The sequence below is a fragment of the Nomascus leucogenys genome, chromosome 4, assembly GCF_006542625.1.
Source record: "Nomascus leucogenys isolate Asia chromosome 4, Asia_NLE_v1, whole genome shotgun sequence".
Taxonomy (NCBI): Eukaryota; Metazoa; Chordata; class Mammalia; order Primates; family Hylobatidae; genus Nomascus; species Nomascus leucogenys.
This window is the reverse complement of record NC_044384.1, coordinates 107,212,489-107,224,806: the sequence shown is the minus strand read 5'-3', so window position 1 is coordinate 107,224,806 and position 12,318 is coordinate 107,212,489. Positions and strand designations below refer to the sequence as shown.

Genomic DNA, 12,318 nt, shown 5'->3' with positions numbered 1-12,318 from the left:
CCATTGCAGTCCAGGCTGGGCGACGGAACGAGACTCCATCTCAACAACAACAACAACAACAAAAAACCTAGTTCTTGCTATGGCCTAGGCTCCATATTAATGCTTTCCCTGAATTATCCCAAATAATCTTCATAGAACCCTGAATTTGGAACTATTAAAATCCCCATTTTATCGATAAGAAAATGCTGTCAGAGATATTAACCAACTTGCCCAAAATGACATAACAAGTAAGGAATGGAGGCCAAATTCAAATCCAGACAATCCAGCTTCAGAGCCCAGGCTTCAGCTGCTGTGTAAAATGGAAATCCTGATTGCAGTATGCATAAACTCTATCTTCATATGTATGGGCAAACATGACTTCAAACCAAGATGAGTAGAGCTTACTTTCCTTGATAAGGCAATTCTTCTAAGCAGAAATTACAGTGAAATTAAGCCAGCAGGAACAAATAAGGTTAGTTTGGTATGAGAAAAATTAAAAAGAGCACAATAGTGTTACGATACTAATGAAGCCAATGATAGCTCTGGCTATTCGGACCGTCAGGCAGATTTTATTTGATAAAATGGGATAAGAACGAAGAAACCTCAAGGATCTCAAGAGTTTAGGTGGGAAGATGGAATCAATAAATAAAGCAAATGGAGAACTGTAAAACACACTAACACACAAACACTAGCACATATATATATATATATTCATATACATGTGATTCATATATGGGAAATATATGTATATAAAATATCTTGTATATGTTTAATATACAAGGGTTTAATACAGAGGTTGTGAGTAGGCTTCATTCAAAAGCTTGTTTGTAAAGGTATTCTTCAACTTAAACATAGTCAGTGAGGTTTCCTAAGTGGGAAGAGTACCAAAATACAAAAATAGAAATTAGTGAAATATAAGCCAGAGCTCACAAGCTCTGTGAGGAAAGAAGTGATGTGGCAAGAAATGGGAAGGGGAAAATAGTTTATAAAAATGAACTTGAGTCACCTTATGATAGGAACCTCCTGTCTAAAAGTTTGTGGCAAAACCAGTCTTTCTCAAACTAGAAACTGGGGGAGTTTGTGGGAGAGATGTGGAGTGATCCTTGGAGATTTTGTTTTAAATTTCAAGGTTTCCATTTTAGACTAACTAAACTTCTATCAATTATAAGCAGTATTCTTTTTTTGCAGTGACAGTTTCAGCTAAAAGTAATTTTCATAAGTAAAATTTTATTTCTACAAAAGAAGAGCCCACAGAAGTATGCTCAGTTGTTACTATAATTTTTTAATTCTTAAAAGGGCTCTATAGTGAACAGGCCATTCCCAAGAAAGGAAATACAAATGGCTCGATCTCACTGATAATAAGTGAGATTAATACTCACTTGTAATAAGACAAATATACATTACAATTACAAACACCATTTTGAACCCATTAGACTATCAAAGATCAAAGTTTGGTGATATGCTTTTTGTGAGGGTATAGAGAAATAGACATTCACAGAGGTTGTCTTTAGGAGCTTTTTGGCAAAATAAATGTCAAAAGTTTAAAACACATTTTTTTCATTTACTAATTCCATTTCTAAGAATTTGTACTGCACACACATTTATACCTGTATACAAAGGTATGCATATTAAATTATCTGCAATCTTTTGTTACACCAACAATGGTAACAAAGAATTCCAGGTAGCTTAAATGCTCATTAAGGGAATACCAGTTGAACTGTGTTATAGCCATATGATAAAGCAGAATGAGGCAGATCTGTAAGTGTTCATTTGGAATGATCTTCGAGACCTATTGCAAAGCCAAAAAAAAAAAAAAAAAGGAATGTACAGAGCAGTTGCTACCATTTGAATAAGAATAATAATACAATGGATAAATACGTATTTGCTTATATACCCTTAAAATGTGTGTAGAAGGATGCACAAGAAACTGGTAATAGTGGCTGACTCTGCCTCTGGGAGGAGAAATTGAGTGCTTGGAGGACAGAGTAGCAGATTAACTTTTTACATATATTTTTCCTTTTTAAAAATATGTTTTTATTACCTACCAAATTTGCAAAAGATAGAGTTACATGCATTGCTCAAGTTTGAGAAATGCAGAATATCTCACACATTTTTTTTTTTGGTGGGTGGCAGACTTGATGGCTAGAAGAAATCTATTGTTTTGGCATTTCACTTTGACATTTCAAACTCTTTCTCATACTAGTGCTTTTTATCCTGCAAATGAGCAACAGATTGCTACCATGCCATCTCCCAATACTAATATAAAAAAGTCTTAAAATATAAAATGGTTTTAAGACCATCATTTTATAATCCTTGTTCAGAGGCTGAAAAATAAGTATCTTAGCTCTCTATAATCAAATTTTGTAAAAAAGTTATGCCATTTATTGAGAAACTGCCTTTGAATTTTGAAATAACTTATTGCCTTTGTATAAGTAATACATATTAATAAATATGAAAAGCTGGATAAGCAAAACTAATGATAAAATTCCCTTATCATTTGGTCACCTAGAAATTGCTATTATCCACTTTAATGTTGTTATACAGACACTTTTATACTCTGCATTTTTTTTTTCAGGCAGTAGCCTTTCAGTGAAAAATGTTTCTACAGCATCACTTACTGGGCTGCATGGTTTTCTATCTTATAAATAGTCAGATGGATAGATCCGTCTTTTGATCCATGAATCCACTTTTACTGAACTAGCTTGTTTTTCAGATTTCAGTTGTAAACAATAATTCCTGCTAAACGTCACCACTAAATCTTACTTTTCCTTAGGATAAATTCTGATGCAATTGCTGTGTTAAAGGGTAAAGGCATTTTAAAGCTTTTTGGTAAATGTCAACAAATTTGCCCTATTCAGATTTGCAGATGTTATTTCAGGTTTATTAGAAAGCTCCCCCGGGCCAGGTGTGGTGGCTCACGCCTGTAATCCCAGCACTTTGGGAGGCCGAGGCGGGCGGATCACGAGGTCAGGAGATCAAGACCATCCTGGCTAACACAGTGAAACCCCGTCTCTACTAAAAATAAAAAAAAAAAATTAGCCGGGCATGGTGGCGGGCGCCTGTAGTCCCAGCTACTCTGGAGGCTGAGACAGGAGAATGGCGTGAACCTGGGAGGCGGAGCTTGCAGTGAGCCGAGATCATGCCACTGCACTCCAGCCTGGGGCGACAAAGCAAGACTTTGTCTCAAAAAAAAAAAAAAAAAAAAAAAAAGAAATCCTCCCACTTTATTAGAAAATCCTAGAGAGTTATTTCCTTTAGATATAGCTTCTATACAAACATGTCCTTTTAGGGATCACAGGTGCAGATGTTAGTTAACAATTCCAGATGTTAGTGCCTGATACTATGTTTTTTGGTTATCAGACAGGCAGACTGGTACATTCCAGGTTATGCAAACCCTAATCTAGCTATTCATTCCATTCCATTCCAGGTCTTTTCTCTGTGAGTAGACTATAAAAGTCCTCTACACCTTCAGTTAGATGGTAGTAATTACAGTCTTCTTAACAGTGTATGAAGATGCAGCTTATGAAATACCCTTGCCAACAATTAGTATTATTATTTTTGTTATCTCTGCTAGTTTGATAGGGTAAAAGTTATATTCACAGCTTTACTTTGCATTTTTATTTTATTTATTTTTTTCGAGACGGAGTCTCGCTCTGTCGCCCAGGCTAGAGTGCAGTGGCGTGATCTCGGCTCACTGCAAGCTCCGCCTCTCGGGTTCACGCCATTCTCCTGCCTCAGCCTCCCGAGTAGCTGGGACTACAGGCGCCCGCCACCACGCTAATATTTTGTATTTTTAGTAGAGATGGGGTTTCACCATGTTAGCCGGGATGGTCTCAATCTCCTGAACTTGCGATCTGCCCGCCTCAGCCTCCCAAAGTACTGGGATTACAGGCGTGAGCCACTGCGCCCGGCCAACTTTGCATTTAATTATTAAAGAAATTTTTTCCCCATCTGGACCTTACTTTTTTGTGAATTGCCTGTTTATGTTCTTTGTCTGTTTTCTGAATTTAGCATTTCTCTTCATTATTGGTTTCATAATAATGTGAGTATTCACTATCTACCAAGCATTGTGCTAAGTGTATTATTTGTGTCATCTCATCTAATCAATACTAACCCCATAACGTAGGTAATAGTATCCCAAGATGAGGACGCTGAGGTTCAGAGAAGATCACACAACAAATAAGTTTAAAGCAGGAATTCCAATCCAGGTCTGTCTGACTGCAAAGTCCATATTTTTAACTACTACACCAGTACTATTGTTTTCCTAGTTTTTCCTCTAAATAGACTTCATAAAATTGCAACTACATCAGAAGCACAAACTACACAAACAGATCCAAACCTAAGATAGGCAACCTCCTGAGCAAAATGGTTGTATTGAGCTTGTTTTTGGTAAATCTAAGACAGGGGTTCTCAAGCTTGATCATCAGAATTCTCTAGAGGGCTTGTTAAAACACATATTGCTGGGCCCACCCCCAAATTTTCTGATTCATTAAGTTTGGGGTGGGTCCTAAAAATCTGCATGTCTGTCAGGTTTTTAGGTGTTGATGCTGCTGATCTGGGGACCTCACTATGAAGACCACTGCCCTACACCACTCACATAGTGACATTTTCTCATACCTTACCTGTGTTCCTAAACCATACCCCCTCAAGACTCTCCCCCGCTGCGTTCTTTAACCACGGCTATAAATACTACCATTTTTATTTCTTTGAAAGTTAATTACATTTATAGTATTTCACCTGTGGTAGTACCTGGCACAGAGTAAATATTTAGTAAATATTAGTTGAGGTGAATGGATGGATGGATGGATGGATGAATGGATGGATTTTCTTCATTTGTGTATCTTTATACCTTCCAAAGAGGAAATGGTTGGAGGTTTTGAAAGAACGTATGTGTGTGTGTGTTTATACTATGAAATTTAACATAAAGTTTAGCACACACATGTGGGCCAGTGCCTGCGACTACAGTACTAATATAAGCATATAAACAATGTTAATATTTAAGAAAAATCATTTCAGAAAAAACGTGTTGTCTTCATTTTCTTTCTCTTTTTTTTTTTTTTTTTTTTTCTGAGATGGAATCTTGCTCCATCACCCAGGCTAGAGTGCAATGGCATGATCTCAGCTCACTGCAACCTTTGCCTCCCGGGTTCAAGCAATTCTTCTGCCTCAGCCTCCCAAGTAGCTGGGATTACAGGTGTGTGCCACCACGTCCAGCTATTTTTTTTTTTTAGTAGGACAGGGTTTCTCCCTGTTGGTCAGGCTGGTCTCGAACTGCTGACCTCAGGTGATCCGCCTGCCTTGGCCTCCCAAAGAGCTGGGATTACAGGTGTGAGCCATCACGCCCGGCATCTTCATTTTCAATCAGTGGATGGATCTTCCCAGCACAAAGCTGTGTTAGACCAGGCCATCTTTAGTCTTTGATTGAATACCACAGTTCTGCTTATATCTACTCATCAAGACCTACTACTTAGGTCATTAACACCTCTTTCTCAAATAATTTTCACCAAATGTGAACCCTGGTTATTTGCAGTCATGGGATTTTTAATTATTTCTAAAATACTTCTTTGTACTTTTCTGTTTTGCTTGAGTTTTTTATAGTAAACATTTATATTTTAAAAATAAACATTTAAGGCCAGGCACAGTGACTCACACCTATAATCCCAGCACTTTGGGAGGCCAAGGCAGTTGGATCATTTGAGCTAAGGAGTTTGAGACCAGCCTGAGCAACGTAGTGAGACCCTGTCTCTATGAAATTAAAAAAAAAAAAAATTTTAATTAGCCCGGCATGGTAGCACACGCCTGTAGTCTCAGCTACTCAGGAGGCTGAGGTGGGAGGATTGCTTGAGCCCCAGAGGTCGAGTCTGCATTGAGCAGTGATCATGCCACTTCACTCCAACCTGGGCAACAGAGTTGTCTCAAAAAAAATAAATAAAGTAAACATTTTTTTAAAGTCAATCAAGCAACTTAGCCTCATCCAAATATTTGTGAAATCACAGACTTACTGTGATTTGCATATTTAATGTATCTATAATTTTTAAATATTAAAATTAAATTTTTTAAATATTAAAATACAATTATTAAAATTCTAATGTAACACCTAAAATTTTCAGGTACCATCAGTGATGTGTATATCACACTTAGGAAATATCACACTGTATAATAATGTCCCTTTTATATTGCAGTAGTTTTACATATTAAAGATACTAGTCCTTGATCTGTTGGGTATTTACAAATATTTTTCCTAGCTTTTCATTTTTCTTTAACTTTATGATGTTTTTTGCATTTTTTGTTTTCTTTTGCCTACTGACATTTTTCTACTTAATATAAACTGCTGCTTTTTAAATATTTAATAATTTTTGTTTTGTATCATGCTTTTAGGCAGTCCTTAGTCACCTCAAAGTTACATATTCATCCATATGTTCTTCCAATTTTTTCATTTGTTGTTAGTTTTAAATTTGGTATTAGATGGGAAGTTAATTTTATTTATTTCCCCAAAATGTTTTCCCATTTCATCCTTTACTCACTTACTTGAAATGCCATTTTTATCACATATTAGAATCTTGAATCTGTTGGGTCTGTTTCTGCACCTTTCTCCCAAGCATCTCTGTGTTTCTATGCTAGCACGATGCTCTTTTTATTTAATATAATCTTAGAATATGTGATATTTGTCTGTCCTCTCTCCACTTGACTCCATTTGTCTATCCACACTCACTCCTCTTCTAAATTGCTCTTTGCTATTCTTGTTTATTCTTTGAATGAATTTCGGAATTACTGAATCAGATTTTAATACAGTCCTGTAGAAAATTTGATTGGGATTATATCAAATGTATACCTTGGCCGGGCTTGGTGGCTCACGACTGTAATCCCAGCACTTTGGGAGGCCAAGGCCTGTGGATCACTTGAGGTCAGGAGTTCAAGACCAGCCTGGCCAATGTGGTGAAACCTTGTCACTAAGAAAAATACAAAAATTAGCCTAGCGTTGTGGCGGGCTCTGGTAATCCCAGCTACTCTGGAGGCTGAGGCACGAGAATCACTTAAACCCGGGAGGCGGAGGTTGCAGTGAGCCAAGATCGCGCCACTGCACTTCAGCATGGGCAAGAGAGCAAGACTCGGTCTCAAAAAAATAAATAAAAATAAATGTATACCTTAAGGGAAAAATAGGTATCTTTAGATATTCCCCCATTTTAGTATTCACTGTTGTAAAGGATAACTATTTGTTTGATAGTCTCACTGACAAGCCTGGAAATTCATTTAATAGTTTTATGTTCCCAGTGTGTGTATTCAAAATCTTGTGTGAGTAATGACTGAATGTGCATATGTCAGAAGGTAAGTGGATAAAGACAGGCTATTATGGAAAATATGCTCTCCCTTTGATTCTGAGATTTTAGACAAATAGAAAATATTTCCCAAATATGGAACAGAGAAAAACATGAAGATGGATGCTATAACAACTTTTACTGCTATAATACTAGTATTAAGCCCACTAGTAAACTGTTTCTTATTCTTGGGAATTTAATTCTCGTAAGAGTTCTCATAAAATATTCATAAAAGTATTTATGTTGGTAGAATTGTGAACTAGCCAGATTAAATTTAAAGCTATTAATTTCTAAGTGACTTCTCAGTTACCAGTTTCAGTCAATTTTGATACATAGAATAATGAGCTTACTCAGATTTTTTTTTCTTCTTAAAAACAGAGGTTTGATTGTGTTTGGTCCACAGTCGGTATTTCACATTATTTCATGGTGCAGGGCCCCTGGGTGGGAATCCCTGTGCAGAACTTGACGGGTCCTGTGGCCAGGGGTGACGAAGCAGTATAGCTGGTCAGGCCAGGAAGGGGAGAAGAAGGGCTGGGGCTCCTTAAAACCTACTGAGGGGTGGGCATGGTGGCTCACGCCTATAATCCCAGCACTTTGGGAGGCCGAGGTGGGTGGGTCGATCACCTGAGGTCAGGAGTTCGAGACCATCCTGGCCAACATGGTGAAACCCTGTCTCTACTGAAAATACAAAAATTAGCCAGGCATGGTGGCAGGCACGTGTAGTCCCAGCTACTAAAGAGGCTGAGGCAGGAGAATCACTTGAACCCGGGAGGCGGAGGTTGCAGTGAGGAGCCAGGGTTGTGCCACTGCACTCCAGCCTGGGTGACAGACTGAGACTCCATCTCAAAAAAACAAAACAAAACCCTACTGAGGGCCACGGTGGGGGGTGGGAGAGTGGGACCGGGGAGGGTTTGCATAGAGAGGGGGTCAGGCTTAGTCCCAACAACTCAGAATTCCACTGCCTTGTACGGGCCTCAGTTTAACCACCAGGCCCCAGGGCAGGTCTGAGGGTCTGAGGTCTGTTATTCTGAGGGTCCTAGGGAAATCCAGCCATTCAGAAGCCTGAGATACTTTAGCATCGTGGCCAGGCCCCCTCTCCCAGGGGACTCATTTCCCAGCACCATCTCCATTGTCCCTGCCCCATTCCTCGGAAAAAAATGTATATTACATATATTTTATATATGTAATATATATTTTTTATTTATATATAATATATATTTTATATATAATTATGTTAAATGTATACCTTTATATAAAATATATATGTAAATATATATTTTATATATATTTTTTTCTTTTGTTAATACTTCCTGAAGTCTTTGTGGGCACAGAAACCACAAACTGATCGGCTAACAAAAGTGGGAAGAGGAGAGGCAACCGGAAACCTTTGGGGAGCGGTTCCCCTCCATGCCCAGGTCCGTTCTTCCCCGCACAGCTCGGCCCACAACCTGGATGTGCCAGGAGGGATCATCACCCTACACGTATTGGGATAGAGCTTGACCCCTTCCCCCACGGCCAGGTGGCTCAATCCTGCAAAGGAACCAAGGCAAGGCGGGGAAGAACCCTGCTGCCTGATCCCATGCTGCCCCTCACAGACCGTTGGTTGATTGGCAGCACTGAACAGGTTTAAAAAAAAAAAAAATGACAACACAGAAAAACCCAAAAACCCAGACAGGGAGATGATGTGGGGAGAGAGCATGCTAGGTCAGATTTTTTTATTTACCTAAACAGTTTGATAAAAATTTTAAATGAATCTCATAAAATACCATATGTACTTTCCAAAAAATGTGACCATTACCCTACCTTAAATATAAAGAATAAGTATTAAATAAAGAAAAGCGATGCAATTTTTGTGAGAAAAGATTTACATAGTCTACTTTTTGTACATGGGATATATCTAACAGATTAAAAAAAATTGAACTTATTCAATCAAAGTAAAATTCACTTTGTAAGGAATGGTGAACTAACAGTTTTACTTTTAGTGGGAATTATGTTTAACAGATGATCATACAGCCTTTGAAGATACTCAGCTTGTTTACATTTCTCTCTATATTAAAATGTCAGCAAATGTAGAAGCAAATTAATAAAAGTGTCTGTCTAAATGAGTTAATATTCTTAAAGCACTTAGAACATTCCTAACACATAGTGTAACTCTGTTAGGTCAATCAGTCAATCACATGGGCTCTAGTAATTGAAAAGCTCCTTTTTAAAGCTTTATACTGGATACTGAAAGCTTTCTTTTGTCATGATATATTTGAATTATCAACTTTTTCTTCAATACTTTTTATATTCACTGTGCTGGGAAGGCCACAAAATAAAAGGATTACTTCTACATTTAGTCCAGTTGAAAAAGAGCACCAAAATATGATTTGAATGTTACATATAGTAATGTTTCACTATGTGTATAATGATTGAGTAAATTAGGTAAATGATAAAATATTGACATTTCTAACATTTTAGTACCTCACTGTTCTGTACTACAGTCTCCCACTGTTTTTCTCAATGTGAAAATCAGGGCAGAAATTAAGGAACTTCAGCATTGTAGGTAATATTCTCTTTTTTTAAAGAGGGTCTGAGGTCTGTTGGTTTGAGGGTCCTAGGTGGGTGTGATGGGTACACAGGAGTTAATTTTATTGTTATGCTTTCATAACATATCTTAGATATTCTTCTGTATACAACAACGATTTCATAATAGAAATTGTTTTTAAAATAGACAGAAATTGTTAAGAAAAGCTATTTGCTGGCCGGGCACGGTGGCTCATGCCTGTAATCCCAGCACTTTGGGAGGCCAAGGTGGGCCGATCACGAGGTCAAGAGATTGAGACCATCCTGGCTGACACAGCGAAACTCCATCTCTACTAAACATACAAAAAATTTAGCCGGGTGTGGTGGTATGCGCCTCTAGTCCCGGCTACTCAGGAGGCTGAGGCAGGAGAATCGCCTGAACCTGGGAGGCGGAGGTTGCAGTGAGCCAAGATTGTGCCACTGCACTGCACTCCAGCCTGGGTGACAGAGTGAGACTCCATCTCAAAAAAAAAAGAAGAAGAAAAGAAAAGCTATTCCCCAGTAATACCAAAAACTAATTAAATTAATTATTATGAAACTGTTAAACTTGTCCACATGAATAATATTTTATGTTAAAGCAAATATTCGTGATAATCTGAACTTTTTTGTATAAAAAATAAACATTTAAAATTAGTAATTGACTAGTACACTTAGATGAAGAATTAATTAAAAATAAGTATAATAAAGTGGCCATTTGTTTGCATCTTCTTCAGATGATGATCATCACTATATAAGTTATTTCTAATAAATTTGAGCCATGGTTATCTTCTCTGAGTACATATATTTAAGTTTTGCCTATTTCTCCAAAAGATATTTTGAAACATTAGTTGTGATTATACTGTTAAGTGTTATTTTCATGGTATAAACTATTCATATTTTTTTCTTTTTGGAAGAGTCAGAATGGATAATCGATACGCCTCTGTGGCCTTGTGATAGACTGGATGTGCTTAATCGACATAATTTACTCTGTACAATTGCACATGAAATCTTAGCCAAGAGCCTTTATAGACAGACATTTGAAGTTTTGCAGAATCTACCAGGTTTTCAGAATTCCCAAGGTATGTTTTTTAAAAGCCTATCTTAATTATCTCTTGCCCATCTGGTATTTAACTGTTAATAAGAAACAGTTATCCACCTGTTTTGATTGAGTTTTATATTCCAGCATATTTTTTAATGAAGTAGTTTTCTGTAAAATGTGTTCTCTGCAAATTGAATATGCTTTCCTGATGGTTTAAAAAAAATCTTGAGATGCTTATCTTTGGGTTGTTTGTCAGCAGTTCCTAAGACAAGCATTTTTATCATTCCCTTTTCCCTACTTCTGTCAAGTCATCAGCAAACAATATGTTTAAATGCCCCAAGCAAGCTTTTTCTCTTATCACTGAATAAATACAGAATTCAGTTTACATTACCTAGGAACACAGGTAAACTTGAAAGAAATGGAGGAAGTGAAACAGATGCCAAGTTCAAACACCAATGTGGGAAATGGTAGTTAGTACTCTTGAATGTTGGGTGTCCATGAGCAAAAGCTTTGGGTCAAGAATGAGCTATGTGATAGGTTCAGAGGATGATGAAAATGTTAACCTGAGGGCCTCCCCTCAGTACTTTCATCATACTATCTATACATTTTCATTTTTCCACCTAATTCCACTGTGTTCCTGTATTGTAATGAGCATTCTTATCTGTTTCTCCTTATACAAAGTGAGCTCAGTCAAGATGGTACTATTTTCTTTACCTTGGTATTCCTGACGCAATGGCTGCTATCTAGCAATCTCTTAATATACAATTAGTTGGTAATGAAACAAAGTAGTAATAGGGAGATTGGACAGATAGTTGTGCCAGATTTTGGAAGACCCTAAATGTCAGGCTAAAGGAGTTTTCTTCTCTGTGTATAAAAAGGGATCACTAGAGTTTTGGGTCTAGGGAGTGATATAATCAAGTTGGTGTTTCAGGAAATTTCCTCTGGCAGTAGTGTTTAGGAAAAGACTAAAAGTAGAGAGATTAATTTCATGATAAGGCCTGGATAACTAAAAGATTCTAAAGCAGTAAAGAACTACAGTCTAGCTCACAGACCCAACTGACTGAATATAGGGAATAAAAGAGACGTCTCTAAGATGACTTCTCTTTCTTCTAAGAATGACTGAAGGAATAGAAAACCCATTAAAGGATTGTTTTAAATTTGGCAGTAAATATTTATTAGGGGATCATTTATTTTTAGTCAAGGGATATATAAGGCTAAGGTCTGAACTGTAGATATGATACAAACAGAATTGAGAAATTATTCAAGACACTGCAGATACAGAGTTACATGTGGGAATCAAATACAGAGGTCTTAATGCATCCTCTGAAATTTTTGTCAAGCTTCTTTTTATCTTCTCTATTGCAAAGGAAGTTAATGGTTTTTCTTTTGTCAAATGCTTTTTCGTTTCTGACTTAGAGAATATGTAAGATAGGCTGAGCG

The 12,318-nt window shown here is 37.3% G+C and overlaps 1 protein-coding gene across 1 annotated transcript in view; it reads left to right on the top strand.

Annotated features, from left to right (window-relative positions):
* Positions 1–12,318, top strand: part of TOPAZ1 (testis and ovary specific PAZ domain containing 1) — an 89,146-nt gene that overhangs the window by 67,295 nt on the left and 9,533 nt on the right. Inside the window, exon 17 of the mRNA XM_003256938.2 lies at positions 10,754–10,918. Within this exon, the coding sequence (XP_003256986.2) occupies positions 10,754–10,918 (165 nt within the window). The remainder of the gene's footprint in view (positions 1–10,753; positions 10,919–12,318) is intronic.